The 23,792-nt window shown below is 44.2% G+C and overlaps 1 protein-coding gene across 5 annotated transcripts in view; it reads left to right on the top strand.

Moving 5' to 3' along the window:
• Window positions 1–23,792, top strand: part of SLIT3 (slit guidance ligand 3) — a 519,844-nt gene that overhangs the window by 469,555 nt on the left and 26,497 nt on the right. For all 5 annotated transcript variants that reach the window (XM_058422439.1, XM_058422441.1, XM_058422440.1 and 2 more), the window contains 3 exons: window positions 3,033–3,172; window positions 15,049–15,142; window positions 20,654–20,791. In XM_058422439.1, coding sequence (XP_058278422.1) covers window positions 3,033–3,172; window positions 15,049–15,142; window positions 20,654–20,791 — 372 coding nt within the window. The remainder of the gene's footprint in view (window positions 1–3,032; window positions 3,173–15,048; window positions 15,143–20,653; window positions 20,792–23,792) is intronic.

Genomic DNA, 23,792 nt, shown 5'->3' with positions numbered 1-23,792 from the left:
TAGGCATAAAAAGCATCTCTACCATGAAATTGTAATATTCCTGAAAGAATTAACTGTATCTCTTTAAAAGCTTTTTTTTTTTTCCCCCAACTTGACACAGTGTATGGATTTCTATTTTAATAAACAGATGCTAACTTTTTTCATTGGATTTTATTCAAAAAATCCAATACAGTAAACTTTAAAAATCGTCAGCTTAGGAAAAAAAACTTACTAAATGCTTTGAGTCCAAAAGTTTACCCCAAAATGTTGCCATTTGTGTTCCCTTGAAACTTCATGAGGATAATGGGATGTTATGCAATTCTTTATAGGAAAACACAACACCAACCCCTAAACAAGAGGAACAGGGGATTTGGACCTTTATTAGAACACAGCAGCTTAGGAAGCAGTTGTTTCCTGCATGGCTCCGTTGTTTCCAACATCCACATGAAATGCTGTCTCACACTGCTTCACTACTGAGTCACTGCAAAGTTTTCATCATTGTCTCTGGAATTCATTTTCCCCCTCGGTCAGCTGGAACCCAAGTCTGATGACCTTCCAGTCACTCAGCAGACTTCATTTTTCTTCTAAGCTTTTTCTGGGAGAATACATACAAACAGTCCCAAACTGCAATTCTTTCAACATGTAGTTCGATCCAGGTCCCAAGTTGTATGTTTTATCTTTTAATTTCAGGCCTCATATCTGGTACATTTGAATGCAAATCAAAATAAAGAATCGTATGTAAGCAATAATGTAAAGACTCCCTATACTACATAAGGACCAGTAGCCAAATGTCATCAATTATTCTGACATTTCCCTGAGTATGGAATGTGTCCTAATACTGAGCAATTTATGTTAACAATCCCAAATGAATTGTTACTAATGGTAATTCCACTGTGAACCATTACTGTGATAGTGTTTAATAATGTCATTTTTAATTGCACACATCCAAGCTGTCCCAATTGTTTTGTGGAAGGAAAATGGTGTTATGTTCACATAAAAAAACAGCACAAAGCCACTCTTGTTGCTTTTCTTTAAACAGAGAGAAACATTTCTGTTCCCAAACTGAGAACTTGTCTTCCAAGTTGCAGCCTGGAGCATATTTTTATGACTGAGTTATAAACCCCTGAAAACGGGGGTTTGTAATCAGAAAGCAAGACATGATGAATGTGTCACTGTATTTAATGAGATGTCTTTCACCCCCTCCCTGACACTTGCATTGCCACAAAGATGGTGTGCCAGCTCTTCTTTCCTCTCTGCCTCCTGTGATCCTCTGGCTCTGGGTCAGCAAGAGGACACGTTTATTAGCAATAATGAGCTTGAGACAGGAAAAGAAAATATTCCTTATTGATTTATTGTGTCCTAAATTGGATTTATTGGAGCAGTTTGGTTTTGGTTATTCATGGTGGAGGTTTTCTAACCCTCATGACCTGTGGATGGTCCCTGCAGAATGAAGATGACTGTGAATGTGACCAGTGTCCCTCTCCTATACCAGTCTGAAAGATCTTACTGTTGTGATGGTTCCCATTTCCCTTCCCATTTTTTCCTCCTCTTTATTACTCCTTTCTGAAATTGCACATCATGAGGAATCTAACCTAACCCTCATGATGCAGCCTGGGACTACTGAGGGTGGATGCAGAGCTTTGTGCCATCCCTCCCTTGGGAGTCTCTGTACTCTGCTCAGGCTGTGGCACACAGGAGGAAGGGAAGGAAATGTCCTGCAGCTTTTCCTCACAGATTCTGAAGAGCTCTTTTATTTCCAGGGCTTTGCCCATCTCCAGCCCATGACACCTGCATTAAGCAGGATAACCACCTCAGGCCCACTTTGTCTGTCAGAGCTGAAAACAGCACCCTGCAGCTATGTCTGCCTCAGAAATTCTCCTGCTTTCCAAAAGCAGTGGATGGCAATTAGTGTGGCTGCTGTACTGCTTTCTGGTTTTCATCCTCATCAATCAGTAGTGCTTTTTATTTGTTCAGTTCCTTTTCTGCCACCAGAGCCTGCATAAGAAAGGAAATGAGCAGCGGAGTGAATGTGTAGTTTGGACTGGGACTCCAAACAGCCCTTTCTGTGACTACTGAACAGCAATGCTGGCACTCCAAAACTGACATTTCAAATGTCATTGCTGGCTTCTCAGAAGCTCCTGATATTACTGGAGCACTTAACTCTTGGTTTTAGACTCTCTTTTAGGAAACTCTGGCCTCCACCTCTTCATCACTTACAGACAGTTTAAAATACAAAGGTTCTGTTTGTAACCGTAGCTTCCAGATCTAGAAAGGAAATGGAGACTGAAAAAAAAATTAAGCCATTCTTCAGCCATTTAGTTTGCTACCCTCCCTCTAGGGACCATCCATCACACTCCTGCGAGATAAAATGTCTGGTGCAATTATTCTTCACTAGTGTCCACATCCTCACAGAACCATTACTAGCTCTGCCATGGTCTGTGTTTTAGTTGAATTATCTGGGCATCATCAGCTCTTCTCCAAATAGATGTTGGGGAAGCTGCAGATGTACTGATATTGTAAAAGCAATCATTCCCAAACATTTCTTGTTTGGACAAGTGACAAAGTAGTAATGAGAAGAAAATGCTCATGTCTGTAAAGTCAAGTCAAGCTGCTGTTCTTTGAAGAGACCGAGGTATGTAAGAGCTGCCAAGTTGTCCTGTGATTGTGCAGTCCTCAGCAGGCAGATGTCCACATTCTCACAAAAGCATTAACAGGGAAGCCAAGGATTTGAATATTGTGATGAATGTTTATTCTCCTGCCCTGGAGTTGCTTACATCAGCTAAGGGCCAGAGTTATCAATAAAGCAAGCAAAGGGAGCATGGCAGAGGCTGGCTCCTGAGGATGATTTCTGCCTTGTGTAAATAATTACATGATCCCAAGAACTATCAGACTGCATCCCTCACCAGACTTGGGGTTAAATTGCTCTGTGTCTCACAGCAGCAGTGAATTTGGCTCCAGCTGACTTTTATATGTTTTAATTTCAGTTTTATACCTCAAACCTCCTGTCCCTTTAGATCCATGCTAACTTTTTTTTTTTTTTTTTTCCTACAAAGCTGCTCCTGTCCTCTTGGGTATGAGGGGGAGAGGTGTGAAATAAACCCAGATGACTGTGAAGATAATGACTGTGAGAATAACTCTACATGTGTGGATGGGATCAACAACTATGTGTGTCTCTGTCCTCCTAATTACACAGGTAAGAAAGGGCCTCAACCAGAGAACAAGAATCCAGAAGAAGTGCCTGAAGGGAAGGGTTCATGTTTATTTAGTGCATGAGCATATAATTAACGGAAAATCAAGTCCCCTTTTAAACAATCTCAATCTCTTCCTGGAAAAATGTTAATTTTACTAATATTGCAATATATGTGCTCACAAACATGGCCACTTTTCTGAGTCTAAATATTGATGCCTCATCATAAAAGACATTAAAAAACAGTATTTAAGGGATCAGAGAAGTCTGCTTCAGAATGCACATTCTCAGTACTGAGCTGAGCCTGATACACACCTGTCCTGAATCTTGGAAAACCTTGGCTTAGGGGGCATGGCTTTCACCTGAGATCCCAGAGGTCTGTGTGTGTTAAATACAGTGAGCCTGACGATGTGCTGCTCAGTCCCTGATCTCCATTTCACAAGTGGGTGAGCAAAGGCTGTGTAAGAAGCTGCAGGCTCAGGGGGTGTCTTCAGTGTGACCCAGGTCAGGGAGCAGGGTCAGCTGCTGGGTCCGTGGTCACAGGGGTTGGTGATGGAGTTAGAAATGCAATGAGTGTCTCCAATGCTGCATTGCAGATAAATTCCTTCCTAAACTTTCTGTGAGAGCAAAGACTCACCAAAGTGGAATCTAAAAATGGTTTTTCTCAAGCCATTCTGGAGCATTCCATGGACTCATTCACACAGCATTAGCCCAGCCCTCCTGGCTCAGCATGGAGGGTAAGGAAACACCTGCAGGAGTTCCTGCTCCAGCCTTTGAAATTGGGGTTATTACCTCCTGAGCATAGAGAAGCAATGAAGGGCTTCTTGTATGCTGGAATATATTGCATGTCAAGGGATTTAATGAGGATCAAGCTTGAGTGGCTGAGTAAGGCAGGAGGAAAGCTTCTAGAATTTCCAAACTCTTAAAATACTTCTGTGGCTGATAGAAAGGAGGCCCAAGTAAATCTTCGGCTGAGAAAAGCCTTATGACTCAAATGTACATTTATTGGGTCTCTAAAATGATATTTCTGCCAAAACCTAAAAAAAATTCAGCTTAGCAGAGTAAAGAGTTTTGCTTGTAGGATGTTGAACCCATTATGCTTACTTGTGCACTATTTATGTCAGCTACTCTTGGGTGGTTTCTAACAGAACTCAATGCAAGGAGGCAGAGTCTTTACATTTACAACAGGAAATGGATTGGACCAGCCAAGAAAAGACATATCCAGTGAGGAACTGAATCCAGCATATATGCAAATGCACTTTCCTTTCCACAGGATTATTGCAGATTTTTTTTTTTTTTTTCCCAGACAGTAGAGGTAAGAAAGAACTAGATTGGGATTTCTTCTGAAATGGCCATCTGGATAACGGCCAGGGAATTCATGTGATACTTCAGGGTCAGTCTTGGAATAATTTTACTCAACTTTCAGTGGGTTTTGTTTTGTTGATTTTGGGCTTTATTTTTTTATTTTTTTTTCACCTGAGTGTTGTCTGTGCTGTGCCTGATTAACAGGAGTTTGTCCAATACCAGACGTCACTATTGGCATGTGGGTAATACACAACCACACACTAAGCATGTGCTATTATAATGCAGGCAATAGACTTGATCAAAAAAAAGAAAAAAAAATTGAAAAAGAAAAAAGGGAATTTTTGAAGAAAAGAAGGAAATCATTCCAAAAAATATAATATGAATTACATGAGTGGAAAAGGTTCTGAAAAATAGGGGTGTTGCTTAAATTAGAATCTGAAGGCTTACAATAGTTCATGTTGCTTAAAATAGGAAGAGTTTGGTGAACTGTGATACCAGAATTGCCTTAACCTGTTTTACCTCCAATTTGGAGGGGCATATTTCATCAAACCTGATCAGTCACTTGGAAGGACTGACTGCAGTGCCGCTGGCTGGGCTGAAATGTCCCTCAGAGCTACCCCTGGCCTCAGAGCAGGACAGGGGGCAGCATAAAATGGCTGGAAGAATTGAAGCCATCAGTCAAACCAAAGTACACACAAACCAAGCAAACCTGAGAAATGGTTTCGAGCGTCCTTACGAGTTGAATCCAAACACAAGAAATGGGGCATCCTGTGAAGTTGCTCAGTTGGCTGAACAGAAGTGGAGGAGATGCCATGGAAGCACAGAGGCAAGTCATGAAAACACACCTGGAAATGGTTTGTGTGTCTGACCTGGAAAGAGAGGAGTCTACTGACAAAGAGTTTGACTGGAATCTCCTGTGACATCCAGGGCATCTCTGTGTATATTCTCTTTAGATGAACCTTTCTGTACTGAAGGGATATCTGACACTACTATGGTAGTATCCATTAAACACACAAAAAAAGTAGGTGCAGATGAGTTCAGTATTGCATTGTATGAAGGCCAAGAGTTCAGAGGGAAAGCAGGTCACTCCAGGGGTCAGGAACGCTTATTCCTGTGCTCAGAATTCTGTGTTGAGGTAACTGCCTCTCTCTGGTGCTGACTGTGCTAAATGTTGTGTTACCGAGCTGTGTGTGCTCCAGCGTTGCCCAGTGTATGGATTTGATCTACATCTGGATGAGCAGAGGCGTGTACAGTCCAGGGTTGTACAGTCCAGGGGAGCAATTTTCCTGTGAAGTAGTCTGGGAGACAATGAGCTCTCAGTGCCTGAAAGGGTACAAACATCCATAGCCAGGCTGGATCTAGCAGGACAGAAAATATGGGTGATATCTCTTTATGATGTACCCAAATACTATCCTTAGTTCTGTTGTTAACAAGTAGTTGACAGAGTAAGCTTTTTCTTGCTTTATTTTCCCCTCACCAACACTTGTACGGAAAATAAAAATTTCTTTGAAAGGTTGACTGGCTGGGTTTTGTGGCTGAACAAATCCAGACCATCCATTTTTATCAGTGCAATTATGGAAGAGTTGTTGTTTCTACGTGCAAATGGGATTTCTCAGGTGTAGTTAACCCCCACGTTCAGTCAGGAGTGGTCTGTCTGGCACTGAGCTGTTTCTGCGCTGATGGCCTGGGGTGTTTGCAGTAACCTGAGCTTAGAGCTGCCCAGCTCAGTTCTTGCTGATTCCTGCTTTTCTCCCCTGCCAGGCAGGGAGCCTGAATCCCTCATCACTCCTTGGATGCCACAGTGCTGGTAACACTGCAGCGATATTTCAGTAAACTCTGCATTTATGGAACAAATGTATGCTGTAATACAAAAACTAGTCTGAATGCAGGGAGGAAGATCCAAGAGTGTGGATGTGTGTTGTTCTGTAAGAGTGAGTTAGGGTCCCCCTTGGCTTAGTTGAGTAATGGTTAAATCACGATAGTAAATCTTATGTTCCTAAATGAAATACAAATTAAAAATGAATGTGTTGAAAATTTTGACTATTGACAGAGTCACAGTATCCAGGCTTTGGTTTTTTTCCATACCTTAGTGTTTTCTTGCTCTATCTGCTGTCTGCCTGGTTTTACTTGTTATAGCCTTTTTAGGGAACAATATCCCAAATTATGATGCATGAATTTTGCTTTCATTGGTTGGAAAAATGAAGGCCAAAAATCTTTCTTCAATTAATAAGATTTTGCAGTGTTTTCTTTTAGAATTCTTTGACAGTCTTTCCCCCGACTCAGAGTAGATGAAAAATGGCCAATTTGTTAAGTGACTGCTGAGGGAGGAATTTCCCACACTCCAGCCCCATTTCACTTTCATTTAAAAAAAGAAAAAAAACCACACCAAAAAGCAGCCCACGCTCACACAATAACCTCCTTCCTAGCTCTTTTCCATCTATTAACTTTAAAACAATGTGGAATTACAAATTGATTCCATGAAGTAGTAAAAGCAAATTCAAGAAGACAAAACTCAGAGGAAAGGAGGCAGACTCCTCTCCGTAAAAAAATGGCACAAAAAGCTTCAAATCCGTACCCACCATCACCAGGTTTCCTCACCATTCTTAAAATCAGTATTTTCAATATTTGTTGCCTATATTTAAATAACCAAACCGACACTCATGCCGTGTAGCAGAGTCCTGATGGCTTTAATTGTCAGCTGATGTCTTGATTTTCCTCTGCCCAACTGGTTGTTTTAATCCTGAAGCTAAATTATAGACATGTAATTCCCCCAGGACAGTCATGTACCCAAATCCAGCCAGCTCTGAGGAGTCTGGGGCTGGTTTATGACCTGCTTGGACTTTTGGTGGTTGACAGCTCCTCCTTCCCTTCAGAAAGAAAGATTCACAGGGACATCAAAAGAGAGGGATGTGGATTAGATCAGCCACCCTGGTTCTTGTCCTTTTTGTATTTTCCTAATCTCTGCCTTTCTGGCTGTAGCATGGCCTGTCTCCAGCTATTGATACAAACATTGTCTTCTCCCTTCAGCTCCCTTTGTGGTGTAGGGCAAAATTCAGAGAGCTTTTCCATTCCTTTTTCCTGTTCACCACTGTTACAGACCTCCTTCAGACCATCATGGTGTCCTAGACTCAAACACAGGATCTCATCCCGCCAAAGACATCCTGTCCTCAGCCTCACTGCCCTCTGTGCCTCCACGCGAAGAGGGGTGACATGTACAGAGGAACAAATGGGCTGCACCAAACATGTCCTGGGTGCTTTGAATGCTTTGGTGCTTTGCCTGCTAGTTTATTTGGTTTTGTAGTTTGCTGTGACTTTCCCTCCTCCTGTCTGATTTTAGCAGAAGCAGAAATATGTAGCACTTACACACCAAAAAAAAAAAACCAAAACCAACCAGGAAATATACTCCTATTTGCCAAAGATCCTAAAAAGCCTCAACAATGCCTTTACCTCTTTGTTCTGAGACCTAAAAAAAAAAAAAAAAATTGTGGCTTCCACTACTGAAAATAGGTCTTTACTCAAATACACAGTAACCAATGGCAGAGAGAGAGGGCAGGAGCAAGTGTTTTAAAATAGTTTTCTTCCCTGGGAAAAAGCTGCAGGCATTTTGTATCAATGGAAAAAAAAAAAAAAAACCTCTCAAAATAAATAATAATAAAATAAATCTAGGAACTATTTCTGGTTTGATATGTTTGGAAGAGAAGGCTAAGATCTGTTTTACCTTAGGGGACCTTGTGGTGTCCTGTGGTCGATGGTATCTGAGAGCTTTGCAGCTCTGCTACTTTTAGAGCCCAGTTCCCTGCTAGTGATTATGGGCCCTTTTCCTGGAGTGTCCCAATGTGGTAACTCAGTCTGGCCAAAGCCCAGCACCCACTGCAGCCAAAGAGCTCCAGGGAAAGCAGCTGTGTGGGGCTGGTGGCTGTCACTGCGTGCCAGAGCCCTCCCACCTCTGACCGCTGTGGCACCCGTGTGACACCCGTGTGGCTCTGTCCCTGAGCCAGCTGGTGACCCCTGGACAGGCTGAGGAGCCCTCCCACCTCTGACTGCTGTGGCACCCGTGTGACACCCGTGTGGCTCTGTCCCTGAGCCAGCCAGTGACCCCTGGACAGGCTGAGGTGGATCATGGCACTGAAGCTGCTTTTTCCCCCTGAGTTTTTGTACAGGAACAAGGAGGTCTGAGGTGTCGTGGTTCAGCCTTGTGGTTCCACAGGGATCTGGACTGCCTAATATATGCTGAAGGCTTAAACAAGTACTTAACTATCAGCTCCTTTTAAATTTTGGAACTTTAGCCATAATTTCCTCAAGACAGAGAAAATTGTGGTCAGAGCTTAGTGTGCTTTCTTCCTTTTTATTTGAAGGAGTTCTGCCTTACATGGAAGTTTCTCAGCTTTAGTTACTTGGCAGATGTGAAGTGTACTTGCTTTCTGTGTGAAACACAAAAAGGCACCCACATTTCCCAGTTGTGGAATGAGGAGTGCTGGAAGACCTGGAAGGTTTGGGCTTTGTTCAAGAGCCTAAGCCCATTTCCAGCCCTGTTTAGTGAAGAGAGAACCACGTGTCATTGCTATCAGATTGGATTCTTGTCTGATCATACTGGGAGGAAATAGCACAGCAACTGGCAGTGCTGCAGCCTGTCTTCAGCCTCAGTGTGGGTGTCCTGCAGTGCTGGAGTGCTCAGCTCCAGGATCTCCTCTGGTCAAACTCCCATCTGTAAAAAGTAAAGGGTCATGTTAGTGGAATAACATGCACCAGAGAATTCCTCCTTGTTCATCAGGGTACAGCATGTCTGTAAGAAAGTGGAATGGCAGCTACTGCTGTTTTTAGGATGAGCAGAGTGAATTCACCCTCAAATTGATGTGAGAGTCATTAAATGCAGTCTGTCAAGAAACACAGTGTGAAACAAGGATATCAGTCAGCTCCTGAAGAGCTGTGTGCCATGAAGGGACCCAAGCTGGGGCAGTTCTTAGAGAGCTGCAGCCTGAGGGAAGGAGCCACGCTGGAGGAGTCCATGAAGGACTGTATCCCATGGGAGTTCTGGAGCAAGGAACAGAGGCAGGAGTGCTGGAGACAATGCATTTTTCACAGGCTCCAGCCCCCATTCCCCACCCCCTGCTCAGACCAGCAGGAATCCACAGCATGTCCAGGGTCCTCTCTGCCAGCCCAGGAAGGACATCCCAGATAATGTGTGGCCTCTCAGATGTGACTTGCTGCACTAGATTGTGTGGATAACTGAACTCAACTGATTCCAAACAACTGGAAGATATCCATATGAATAAGTAGAGCTCTAAAATGTAGGGTGTCCAGAAAAACTAAGATCTTTTCCAGACACTGTGGTTCTGAGGAATAGTGCTTTAGGCAGGTCACCACCTTGTAGAGGCACTGGAAATTGTCTGGTTCAGTTAATGTTTCACACACTGTATTGTGTGGCATTTGGGATGTTGAATATGTTTTCTCATATTTCAGCAATGCATAGAACACATTCCTTCTTCAATATTCTGAAGCAGTGAAAGGATCATTATTTCCCTGTCCAGATCTGGTTTTACCCATTCTCCCTTTGTTGAAAATGAAGATTAGGGAGAATTGCTGCTTGAATCTGAAAAACAAGCCACTGTGGGAATCCCAGTGTGGAATCGAACTTAAGGGTTCTCACTTAACAGGTCAAAACCTGGTAAAACTTGTGAGTTTTTAACAGTTAAGACAGGATAAAAAAGCATAAAGTAACTCTTTGCCTGCAAAGTATTGTGGGCAGTGTTTGTCAAGCCAGGGCAAACTTCAGTGATCATGCAGCAGTTACTCTGCTACAGTGCATTTCAGGTGATTTCTTGTATGTTTTTGAATCTAACACAATAGCATTTGCTGCTGAAGGATTTTCACAGAGTTTCTCATTTATTCATTGCAAGTTGAAATAGTTTGGAAGCAAAAAATTCATTTATTTTCTTCGATGAGCCTCAAATCATTTTCATCAAACATCAACAACATTCCTTACTGAATTACTTCCTTGGAGGAACACCCTGTCTGTTCCACTCAACCATTTTTAGGTTCAGTTTTCTGAAACTTCCAGTTGGCACTGGCTTCTTTTTAATGACTGAACAGAGGGAAGGGGAAAACAAAACACAGAAAACATTTCTTCCAATACAATTTATTAGACATAAAATGAGTGATCTCCTATGAGAAAAACAGCACAGTGTTTTTTATTAGCAGCAAAGAGACGAGTTCCATTCGGACTTACCTGGCAGAGTTCAGAACGTTGCAACACACTATTTAACCACTCACCCTGTGCAGCCTGGAAGAGTTTCCACGCTGTGGATCCAGGCCAGGCTTTCTCCATCCTTTTTTCACCATAAGCACGTTCCTTTTCTCAAGCAATATTGTGAAATTCTCGACAGCATATTTACTGCCAGTCTTGCAGGCCCTGCTAAAGCCTCTCTTGCGTTAAGGACGGAGATATTTTCTACGTAGTTTTGTCAGTATATCACAACAAAATACCACCTAACTGACACATGGAAGAGGAGAAGAATCACTGAACTCATTGGTTGCAAATTGGTGCTCTACATTGTCTTTTCAGAACTGCAGTTTCACTTAAAGATAAATAAGTAAAATACTTTTACTGCATCCAGCTTCTCTTTTACTGATTAGGGAGGAATAGTGTAGCTTGGATCCTGGTTTTAAAAGTCTAATGGGGCATGAAATAAATAGCTCTCATGACAGCACAGAACGGAAAAAAGATAGATGATTATTAAACCGTGTGTAAAAGTCATCTTTATTGCCCTATTGTTGTTTTGGCTTCATTCTGAGACGTGGGGAAGGCTACAACAAAGCCTAAGCGTGTTTCTTGGCAGCTCTTCAGAAGCAGTGAGCCCTGTGGAAAGCCCCGTGAAATTCATGATTCTGTTGAAAAATAAGACCAGGAAAATGTTGCAAGAGGCAAAAAAACCCCACCAAAACCCAAGCTTTGTTTTTTTTAAGACAATGCCAGTGAAGGGGACAGGGAAGGCAGAAGGAGAAGAATACCTTGGCTGTTGTTCAGGGATTTTTTTTTTCTCTCTTTTCTCCTTTTTCCTTTTTTTTTTTTTTTTTTTTGCATGAGTCAGCAGCAAAGGGAGATCCACCTGTTAGAGTTCCACCTGTTATTATAACTTGGTTCTAATCTGAAAACTGCAGTATTTTGTGCTACATCAGACTGCTTTCCTCATTTGTCCAGCATCTGCTTTCCTGTTACCTGTTCTCTTCCGCTTTGATTAAAGAGAATAAGTGTGCATTCACAGAACAAAAAGCATTATTTGGGATTAAAAAAATCATTTAACTGATTAGAAAAGAAACATTGCTGAGGTTTTCCTGTCCATTTTATAGAAGCACTTCAGAAACCCGTGTGTACCCAAACTGGAGCTGTGATTTGAGAATATGTAGGAGAGAGGAAAATGGGGAAGTTGGATGGTTTTCTACACTTGGAAAAGCATTACACTGAAGTTTTCTCTTGTTTTAGCATGATCAAATATCCCCCACAAAGAGAATCAGTGCTGCTAGGAGTTGGCCTAAGATGAATGTCCGGTTTGTTTTTAGGTTCACATAACTATCCAGTGAGAAATTTGGACTAGACCTTTAATTGGTGCACAGAGAAGCAGCCCTGTGTCACTCCAAAAAAACAAAAGAGGATCACATTTTTCCTCTGATACTGACATTAAAGTGACCAATGAATTTTGCGCTCTCAGGTCTGAGGGCAGATTTTTTGGCCCAGATATTTTCTGAGTGAATAAAATATGAGAAAGACATTGTGTAGCTGGCGCCTTGGGTTTTGCTTTTCAAAAAGTGTTTTATTTCCCTGGCACGCTTTCTGCAGCATCTACTGAACATTGGTGGGGCCTGAAATAATGACCAAGAGGTATTTTCTTCCTGAGATGAGGCTGCTCTAGTTGCAAGGCGTTCCCAAATGAGCTCCCTAATGAGTGATAGATGGGAAAAATAACAGGAAGGATCCTTAAATGTTCCAAGTTTTGCATAAAAAATATAATTTTTTTTGGATGCTGTGTTTGGTACCTAGCCTAGAATCTTCCATTGTGATAGTGGTATCTTCAGAATGACACAGTGAGTCATAATATTTGACATTTGGGGAGATTTTTACTGGATCTCTAAGCACTTGTCAAGACTGTTCAGAAGAATACTTAAGGAAGAATTATGATTTCCGTTGAGAGTTTTGATACTGTTCATATTTTTTTAAAGCCTGTTTCCTTTGCTTCAAAACAAAACAAAAGAAAAAATAGAAACTTCAAAAGTATGTATTGACCATTTTTAGTGAAAGGATAGTTGGAGCCATCTATCCACACAACATTTCAGTTACTAGATGGTCTTCCAAAATTATTTCCAGCTTTAGCTTATTTGAGCTCTCTAAATGTCACCAGCCAGTTAATTTTTTTTATGTTTATTTTCACATAAGGTCCATAGCACACGAAGGACTTGGGGAATATCAAGATGACAAACTGGCAGCTCTCCAAGCATTGTAGCAAGGTCTGACCTGCTCAGGTTCAGGTTTGCCCCAAGGCTGAGGGAGTGCCTTTGCTAGTTTTTGGGAGGGTTGCTGGCCTGTGGGTTTGGGGATAACAGTAGAGAGACCTATCCCAGTTCTGCCACCTCAGAACGTGTCAGTAGCTGTCCTCAGTGTTCACAGCTGTAAAAACTGAACATCTCTCATTGCTTTTGAGGAGCAACAAAGTACAGTGGCCAGCCTCAATCCCAGTGAATGTTCCCTGGTTCCCGTGGATCCGCAGTGTTCAGTTTCTTTGGCACGTGCCCCTTCCTGAGCTGGATACGTTCATTGTATTTGCACAGGGTTTGTCCAGGGCTGTGAAAAGACTTGGTAGCATTTAATAGTGGTGACTTCCTGGGATTCCTTGGCTCCAGGTGGAATTGCATGTCTTGTAACTGATGCTGTGAACCATAAACTGCAGGTTGCCTTGCCAGACTCCCCTGATAGTGCCAAACCCAGCCCACCACAAAGTCAGGAGGGTGTGTGTGGCACATGAGGATGGGGTTTGTGCTGGCAGTCCTCCTCCCATGGATTGTGTTCCTGCTCTCATTTACATTTGACAGCTCTCAAAAGCAGATCTAGGACATGTTCCATGTTTGAAACACGCAAAAACAATTGAGTAATTTTGGCAAATACATATCACACTTCCATTCCAATAGGAAGAGTCATATCCAGAGTTGCGTATCTTGTCCTGGAGGGAGGCTGGACACGTGGGAGGAATAACCTGACAGAGCATTAGCACCTGGGGGAGTTACCAAACCTCACCTATCACCAGAGTCATCCTCAAAATTGTGCTCTCAGCCAGCTGCCAGATGACAGAACTGATAAAAGATGGATGGTTCTGATTTGCATTTTCCATCTGAATTTTGATCTTTGTGGTTTGCTTGGCTTCTGTTTTCAAGAGTTTCTCTGTAACCTCCAGAGTGTAGACAAATGTAAGGATTTTTGAAAATGGCATTTCTCCTAAGACAGGTGGAGCTGCAGCTCCATGAAAACCTTCAGAACAATGCCAGCCCACCAGTGCCTCCCACATTGCCCTTTTCCCCCACCATGGCCTATTCCTTATGTGATGGTGTGTGCCATGTATAGGCACTGGAAATCTGTATAACCTTGAAACCCTGCAGATGTGCTCCTCTGGTAGAGCTGCACTGGGGACTTTGGGGCTGTAGCTTTTGGTGGTTCCATGTTGAGATTCCCCGACCTTTGCTTTTCCTGCAAGGCTTTGGGAGGTGTGGGGTAGCTTTCTGTTGCATTCTGGGGAAGGCAAAGATTTCTGTGGTCTTTGGCTGGATCTCAAATCCTGGGGTACTGAAGTGTGACCTAATAATTTAGGACTCAGAGAAGGATTGTATTTAAATAAACTATCACAGTTTGAACATTCTACAACTATTAATTATTAAAACTTATACAAATCCAGGGAGGTTCGTGGCATGTTATACGCCGTACCTAGAAACAGCTGAGCTGGGCTTACATGAGGTGGGTTTTTTTCTGAAAAGACATCATCTCCTGTGAGCACAATAGAGCTAGTACTTCTCTTATAAATAGTGAATGTTTTATAATTGCATGCAGCCCTAAAGCTGGTTCCTATTATGGAGAGTCGCAGAGGTTTTGGGGGGAGGGTTTGTGGGTTGTTGTTCTTTCCCAGAACGATGTCCAATCTCTTCTCTGGCAGCGTATTAACCATGGCTGAAATATGTGCCCGTGTGAAAATGTTACGGTCTAATGAGCAACTTCACTTTTGTGTCACTTTCTTGCTTTGAAAGAAGAGGTTCTGGGTCAGGAGCTGCCCATTTGATCCCTCGTCTGTCTCCAAGTGGAGTTTATACATCAGTGCTTTTTATACCAGCCTTTCAAATCCACGTGATAGAAACAGTGTGGTTGCTGTAGGTCAAAGGAGCTGATTTAATGAAGTCTCATGTGCCCTCAACAAGCAATTTTGTCACTTCCTGCTGAACTACTGAGCTGTCTCCACTTGGGGAGATTGGCCATCCCTGGACATCGTGGCTGTTCAGGATTGTTCAAGCTGTGTTACAGCTTTTTTGCTTTTCCTTTGCCTCAGGTGAACTGTGTGATGAGGTGATTAACCACTGTGTTCCTGATCTAAATCCCTGCCAACATGAGTCCAAATGTGTTCCCCTGGACAAAGGAACCAGGTAAGAGAGTGTGTGTGTGTTGGTCTCTCCACAGAGGGCACATTCATCCATTGGCTTGACTGGGGTTGTCACTGGCAATGAGTGTGGAGCAAAAATCACCAAAATTAACACAAATAATGCAAGACTGTATACATTTCATGTGCCACATTTTAGCTTTAATGCCTCTGTACGTACTTCTCTAGCTTTCTGTGGTTTACTTGAAAATAATGGATGTACCCTCAGAGCAGAGGAATTATTCTGGAATAGAGCATGGCAGTAGGAGAATTTGTGAAACAGTCACTGCAAAGTACCTTATCCTATATCACAAACCAAGGAGAGTTTCCTCATGTGTTCCTTGGGGCACTTACAAACTCAAGCAGCGTAACAGGAGCCTTAACAGGTCCGAGCTGGGCGGCTCCAACTCTGGAGCCACCTTTACCATTGGCCTTGCTTGGCTACTCTGGGGTTTGGTGATGTCTGTGTTTTCATTTCCCTGTTGGGAATGGCACTGACTGTTCCACAGGGGCAGAAGAAAGCCTCGTGTTTTGGATGGCAGCACCTGGAGGGTCAGGCTTGGGGAGGTGTGAGAGGTGCACGGTGGCAGCGTTCATCGCTTGTCAGAAGAGGGACTGCCAGAGCAATTCAGCAAACAGACACAGTCGCTTGAAAAGTCAATCTCTGTGAGAAGCTTGTCAGGAAAAGATCTTTGGAGACAAATCCAAGAGAGTTCAGTGCAGAGAGAGGGCTGTTTTCACAGCCACAGTGCTGTGCTCGCTGATTCCCTCCTGGGGTTCTGTCCAGCACAGCCAGGAGAGGGAAGGTAGCAGGCTTTGTTCTTCCTGCTAACCCCCAGCTGGGGTCAGGTTGTGTCCTGTGAGGCAACCAGCGTGTCAGAACAGTGTCAGCTAACACACAGGACATTTCAGGAGAGTTAAAAGGAAATGAACCAAATCTTAGAGAGGGTGGCTATCTCAAGGGCAGCTGACTCTGCTAGACAGTCAGGCAGTACAACACAAGCCTTTCTTTTGGGTGAAAAGCCTCCAGTCAGAAGTGTTTCCAAATCTTGAAGAACATTAAGCTATTAAATGATTAGTATGGTTCCTGAACTGATGTGCAGGCCCTGGAAAAGGAGGTGTGTGCCAGCGCATAAATAGTCCCTGATGTTCTTTCCATGTTTCATTCCCAGTTAATCCATCATTTGGTTAATCCAGTACCTTTGGTTAATTCAGTAGTACATCATGTTATGAGGTGAAGGCTTGTAACTCAAATTGCCTTCTTCTGGAGCATGAAGGGATGGAGACAGCTGTGGCCCTGAATGCTTTTCCCCTTGCTGGAAGCATTGCCGCACCGACCACCCAAACAATTTCCGTCAATAAGATAATTTTCTCACATGTTTGCTAGAAAACTGTTCTTCACAGCAGGGCCACTAACCCTTGAGGAGAGCCTAAAAAACTGCTATTAAGTATTTTTCTGTACTGTTTGTTGTGTTATTCTTCCCACAAAATGCTACAGAAAATCCATGATTTCTTTACTCCTTCTGTCCCATTTTTCTTTCTAGCAGCCAAACTTGACAGGTGAAGGAGGCTTGAATGTAGAAGTGTCAGAGCATTGCTATTTCTTTCATACTTTAGTGGCACCAAACCATTCAGAAATGAGCCCTCAGCAGCTGTGCAGTGATGTGTGGATGCTGCTGGGGCTCACTGAGAACAGCAGCCTCTGCTCCTGTGCTGTAGCTGATCCCCTGAGCAGCCTGATCCCCTGAGAGCGCAGGAGAATGCTCCTGTCTGTCCTGTGTCTGCTTCCAGAGGCAGGGAGTGTTCGTGGCAGGAGTCAGCCTTGTCCCTGAGCTGTTTGTGCCCTGGGCATGTGAGCAGGACACACCACTCTGCCTGTCCTGCCCTCAGCTCTGGTCTGCAGCTCTGCAGAGGGAAGAAAAGATGACAAAGACAGGAAAAAAAATAGGAAGCCAAGTTATTTATTGATGTGAGGAGGGAAATTCTGTTCTGGCCCTGCGATAGAAGCCGTGATTCATGCCTTTAATACAACAGACATTGAGTGCATGCAGATGCAAACCCCCTCAGATAGGCCAACAATTTAAATACCACTGGACAGGTTTTTAGGCTCTCTGTGATACTGGGAATGTTGCCATCACTACAAGGCTGCAACAAAAAACAAGATTTCAACTGTAGTGGTGTCAGATGGTCACTGGGAAATGAGATAATTATCTAATCACGTAAATCACTCTCTTACCAGGATCTGAACATGAAGGTTTCTTTGCCACCTTCTTTGCTGCAGACTTTTACTGACTGACCCTCAGTCCTTGCTGGCACTGGGTGGGATTGTGGGATAGGCATGGAGTTACCGTGCCACCACTCCCTGATGGTACAGACCCTGAGTTTCTAGGAGTCCAGATGAAGAACTCATAGGGCTGAATTTCTCACCTCCTAGACTTCAGGCAGGCATTTTTTGGTAGCTTCAGCCTAGATATGACACACCAAGAGCTCAGAGAAGACGGACCCAAAAGGAATTCCTAAAGCCAAGCTTGGTCCTAAAGCCAAGCTTGGCAGCAAACTGGACTGTCTCAGTGTGTCTTTGGCTGCACAGAGCTCTTTGCTTTTGGAGTTAAATTTGCAGGTGGCTTTCCTCCCTTCCAGCCTCCACATCTTTAGTATGCTGTTACTAAATAGAAGAGTAGCTTTCTGTATGCCAGAAAACAAAACAAAAAGAATCAGCCTTTAATACAATGAAATTACTTCCAAAAAATAACTTCAAGAAAGGAGCATGTTTTTCCATTCACTGTATTGATGTTGGAGCATGATATAAATATACTTTATTATTCCAAAGCTTGGAATTATTACCTGACAGCTTAAAATGTTGATTTAATGCAGCCCCGCAGAGAAAAGTGGTGGTTCTGTCATTACTGAGATAGCCAATACACATCATAAAATTGATGCATGGCAGCCCTGAATAAGGAACTGCACATTGTTCATTATTACATCACTTTGTATTAGGACTGCAGGGATCAATAAAAAACAACAGGATTAAATGCTGCCAATTCCCCTCACAAAGTCTTTTGATTGACACTATTTCCTTGCAGGTGTGTCTGCAGTGCTGCCAGAAAGCACTGCCCATTTCTTAGGGTTTGGGGCAGGAATACTTTTTGGTTTTTGCTCTTTGCTCTGATTTGTCATGTCCATTATGTTAATCACAGTATTCCCTGAGCCACCAAGGTGTAAAAAAGCAATTCCCACATGCAGAGCTGGGACATGGACCCTCCTGTGGCTGCAGAGGCTGGTGATGGGGCCTCTCCTGCAGGGAGGGTGGAATGTCTGCATGCACCCAGCCCTGCCCATCACAGCCTCAGGCGAGCAGGCTTTGCCCCATTTCCTCCAGGTTTAGCCACTCAAGCCACGCTCTGAAAGGGAGACTGGAGCTCACATTCCCTGTGCCTGAGCAGGGTGGCTGCTGTCACCCTGGCAGCCACTCCCAGGCCATTGGCACTCACAGGACACTGCTGCATTCTGCACTGTCCCCCAGCTCGCTGCCCTGCCCTGGGAGCAGCCAGGAGCCTCCTGCTGTCACCCAGAGCAGCAGGCAGCACACTGACTGGGAAGTGGAAGTGCTTTTTCCTCATCACTCCCGTGTGTCCAGTTCCTCTGAAGAGGTTTTCCACAAAGTGCCTCCTCCTGCATTTGCCCCACCAGGCTGCTGGCAGGGAGGAGGAGGAGTAGGCCAGCTGAACAGATGGATGGAGCAGTAGTCTCCCTCCTGATGTCACATCCTCAGCTTTATAATGTCTCCTCTTCCAGCTCTTGGCGACTGAGTCCAACCACAGGCTCTAACAAGAGCACAAACCTATCTTTTATTGCTGAATTATCTGTACCTCTTCCCCTGATTTGGTTGAAGTGGTATGCCTTTTGTTTTCCAGATGTGCAACAACATCCAGCTGGGAGGAGTAAAATGTGTTTTATGGCCTAAAGAGTGTTCCTGACTAAACATTGTCTACAGTATAGATTCAAAAAAAGGCTGCTCAGCAATCCCAAAAGATCTGATCCAAGTCAGAGACTTTGGGATGCCTTTTCTATTGTCAGGTTATAAACTTCTGCAAGACTTATAAAGAGAAATGCTGGTGCAGCCTTCATACAGCAAACTTGAGAACTGTAATAAAATAAAACCAACAGGTAATGTCTGCAGGTTTGGGTAGATCCCACTGTGCCCCATCCCACAGTGTCACCCCACAGCAGAAGGTGCAGTGTCACCGTGGCAAAGGACACGCTGCAAAGAAACTTTCCATTGTTGTAGCAGCATTTTGCCTTGCAAATGAATGGAAAGCAGGTGGCGGTCTCAAAACCTGGTCTTTCTCTTTGAATTTGGTGAGGTTTATAGCTTGTTTACAGATTGTTTCCATTTGGAAGGTGGACCCTCCCTTCCTGTGCTCCATGAAGCTGCAGGGCCAAGCTCAGACACCCAGCAGTGTGCAGGTGAAACGTTAATTTTGAGGAACTAAGGATTTTTTAGGAAAGTTAAGATAATAAGTTGCTGAATCAGCTGAAGTAGATAGGTAATCTTTGTTCGCAGTTAACTGAAGCCGGATCTTAGATAAGCTACCCCGGATCTTGTAACTCATTTCTTGTCAGGTTTATGTTTATGTAGTTGTGCTTGTAATGAAAAACAAAAATGTGGTAAATAAGACATAAGATAGCTGCAGATTTCCTGCTTCAAGGACCCATTGAACACAGGAAACTGTAAGTTCTACCAAGGAATCATTTGTCACGAATGCATTGAAAAGGTAGAAAGGTCAGGACGAGGAAGACTCATCTTACTTCCTCATTTTAGGTGACCCCTCCCCAAAATAGACCCCCGACTCATTTTAAAAAACAAAGTACACATGCTTAATAGCCTTTTTGTCAATTAGCATATGAAGCGAGGAATGGGAGGTGCAGGGGTATGAATATGCATTTGTATTTTGGATATTCAACACTTTTGTAAATAAAAGGCTTTGTAATTACCTGTGAATTTCGCAGTGCGAATTCGGGAAATATCCCGCGTGCTGCCCGGCCGTAATAAACACACACTTTCTAACTTTAAACTGTTAGAGAGTTTTTGTCCGTCACAGTTGGGTATCGATACTAGATCAATACCCTTATTTCTTTAATAAATCACAGGCATTGGCGAAATCATACTCTGGGGCATCAGAGCCACTGCCCTTGCAGAATTTGCCCCTTGAGTCTGTAAGGTTCGGGAGGGCACTGCCATCTTTAGCACAGCTGGGAGTCTGCCAGGTGATCACCGTTCTCCACAGACTCTGCTGAGGAGAAGCTGTAGGATGGTGGTGCTTTGCTCGACGTGAATTTCAGCAGATTGCAGAACCTCACACGCGGCCAGCTAGGAGGCACCTGAGCCTTTCCCATGGCAGGAACCGTGCTTGCTGCCGGCAGGAGCACCTGCAAACGCCTCCCCGCCCCAATCTCAACGTGTGCTAGGCTGTGAATGCGGGAAGGGGCCATTAACGGGGATGTTCGTGCCTTTCAGATGCGAGTGCCTGCCGGGTTACAGCGGCAAACACTGTGAGGTGGATGACGACGACTGCGTGGGGCACAAGTGCCGGCACGGAGCCGCCTGCGTGGACGCGGTCAATGGCTACACCTGCGTGTGCCCGCAGGGCTTCAGGTACGGCAGGGCTCGGGCACCGCTCCCATGCGCACCGCCTCTCACACGGCGCCCGTCTGGCGTCCCCGGGGGAACGGGGCTGTAACGGGTTAACCGGGCACGGGGCTGCCGATCCTTGCTCGGACAGCGGCGGGTTTGGGGCAGCGCCGTGTGAGTGTGCCCGCCCCAGCCATCCCTGCTGACACGCTGAGCACCGAGTACACTCGCGTCAGTTATACGGAGATAAACCCCGCGCGTGCAGAGTGAGCAGAGGGCAATAAAACGGCGTTTATGAACCCTCACAACTGGCTGCGAGGAAAACGTGAGTCTGAAGATTTTGTGGCAGTGTCTCTGTGCCTCTTGGACGAGCTCAGTATGATTCGGGCTGTAAATTTCCAGCCTCTCATTCTGACAGCTGCCAATATATCTGACTCCTGGAAATCTCTCTGTCTGTCAAAGATAAGTGTGCTCCTCCAAATGGATTCACTAATCATTGCCTGGGGCTGGATACTGGCTTCCTTCCAGATAAACCTTTTCTGTGTTTGAAATACACACATGAGACAAAGAAGGAGTACCTGAAAAGATCAGTCTTGACAGAGCAGAAATTGCATGAACACTTATAAATCATCTCCTCTGCTTTGTATCTGCAACTGTTTTCATTCTTCTTGCTTTCATCCTTGCTGGTTTGGGGTTTTTTCCTTCCCTCTCAACACACATTTCTGTTGCAAAGCAGACAGCCTTCCCTGAATAGGCATTGATATATAACATGATGTCAGCCCATGGTTTCACAGAATCAGACTTGTTATTTACAAGGTATCAGATATCCTCTGAATTTCAAATTCATACCCTTCTCTCCATTTTTCGCTCTCTGCTTCAGTCCATTTGGTGGCCTTAGGGATCTTGCAGACTGGTGACGGGTAAGGCTGACGTGACTGTGGGATGTAAATCCTCAGTGTTACCTAATTGTTAGAGTTGAGAAATGGGATTGCAAAGCCAGTTCTGGAGTCAAGAGTAACTCAAGCCTGTCATCAGATGGGACTGACTGGGAGACTTTTGCTGCGGGTCCCCTGATTTTTTAAGACCTGTAAGCACGAGGCAGTGATGAATGTGAGGGGTTTTTTTCTGGGAAAGCAGAGCCACAGTGTTTGTCAGAGATGTTCTGAGTTGACACAGCTGGGTGGAGCAGCAGAGGTAGGAGAAGACTGGTCTGATTCCTCCCCATGTACCAAAGAGCTCTGCTGGCAATTTAGGCAGTGTCCCAGGTTGTCTGGTCTCACACCAGGGGCATCAAGAGCAGAACCTGGAACAGTTCAGTCTTCTCTCTTGATCATATGAGGGGGTCCCATCCCACTAACAGTCCTCCAAGTAGAGGAAGCATCTTCCTACACTAAGCTCCAAAACTCAACTACCAGCTTAGACAGCACTTCACAGCCCAAGGCAGCCATGGGCAAGTGAAGTAATCCCACTGCCTGCCAACAGCACAGCCAGCATTAACCTGAGTTCTCCTGTTCGCTTTCTTTTTTGTCCACTAGTCCATGCCAATTCCCTAAATTTCCTGTGCAAGATGCAAGGAAGACAAGGGTCTTTGGGGAGAAAAACCTCGCACTGAGCACTACCACACCCCCTCTGCCAAGGCAGACTGCAAGATGGAGCCCCATGTGTTCTCCACACAGAATAGTCCCTGATCTTGTTTGATTCCAGGATTAAAATTCTGCTAACAAAATATGAGCTCATTATTCTTTGCATGACTCAAGCCTTTTGTAGTCTAAAGGCCTGCTGCTCTGAAGGGGGTTCTGAGGTTTGGGTTTTCTCCTGTTAAGATTACAAATGCAAATATGGTGATTGACCGAGTTCAGCCTTCTGATGTTCAGGGTCACAGACTCCCCTGTCCTTGCAGCTGCCTTGGGCACGCTGATGTGAGGCAAGGAGATAACTCTGCAAGTGCTTGAAGGCTGCAGGTGTTGATGAAAAGGAGAGAACACAAGGGGTGGTCTGACAAATGTAGCTAAGAGACCTAAGATGATGATTAATAAAGTTTTTTGGATAAGTATCAGGAATCATTTCCTGATATGAGTTTGCAGCGTGCCCTCCCAATTATCTGGAGCTTATGCTGTTGTAATAAAGGCACAGACCTGTAATGATTTTATGGTTGTCACTACATTGTGTGTCAAAGCTATTTGGATCCACACGTTAAAAAGATGTTAAAACTTACATCCTCACACAGCTGAACAAATGGCACTTGGGTAATTCTGAACAGGTAGGGACTCATGCACAGTGAGGCTCTTGTGACTGGCCCAAAAATCAGTAGTGCCACCATGCACACACGCACTCTGCTATTTCATCATTTCCTATTCACTGGTCAAGTGTAGTTGTGCTCCTTGCAGCACCTTTCCTTGCCATTCACCAACTTCTCCAAACTGCAGAATATGCTTTCCTCCTGAAAAGTTTTCAGTGTTTTCTTCCCAAAATAGCACTCATTTGCCCCCTGCAGATGAAAACATTTTAAAGAATTTGTGAGTCCTCCTGAATAAAACCTAAAAGTTCTCAAAGCTTCCCTCCAGCAATCAGCCTCACAGTAGTGTTGCCTGATAAATGCAGCTCTGGTGGGAAAGCACACATTAAAGCTGCAGAGCCTGATGGAAGCACTGCTCCTCCGTGGTGCAGATGCTTCCGAGTTCTCCACTGGGACAGATTGCTGCAAGGAACTTGCAGTGATTATTTAAATAAATGAGATTGTACCAGGCAGAATGGACTTGGCCAAGCCATGGAAGTCAGGCTGTGTTCCACATTCCACTGCTGGGGAAATAAATCCTATTAATTATTTCTAAATATACACTTTTTTAAAGTGTTTAAGATTAAAAAGGAAAGGGCCTTGACAGACACTGTTGCTAATGTAATTTCTAGGTGCCAGTATCAGGAGAGCTGCCCTGGTAAAGCCACACATCAGAGGGGTTTCACAGCAAGCAGGGCTGTGCCGGAGCCATACCAGGAGCTTGGGGAATCTTTCAGAGCAGCACTAAGC

Source organism: Hirundo rustica, chromosome 14, assembly GCF_015227805.2.
Source record: "Hirundo rustica isolate bHirRus1 chromosome 14, bHirRus1.pri.v3, whole genome shotgun sequence".
In the NCBI taxonomy this organism is placed as follows: Eukaryota; Metazoa; Chordata; class Aves; order Passeriformes; family Hirundinidae; genus Hirundo; species Hirundo rustica.
This window is presented reverse-complemented; position numbering and strand designations above follow the sequence as displayed.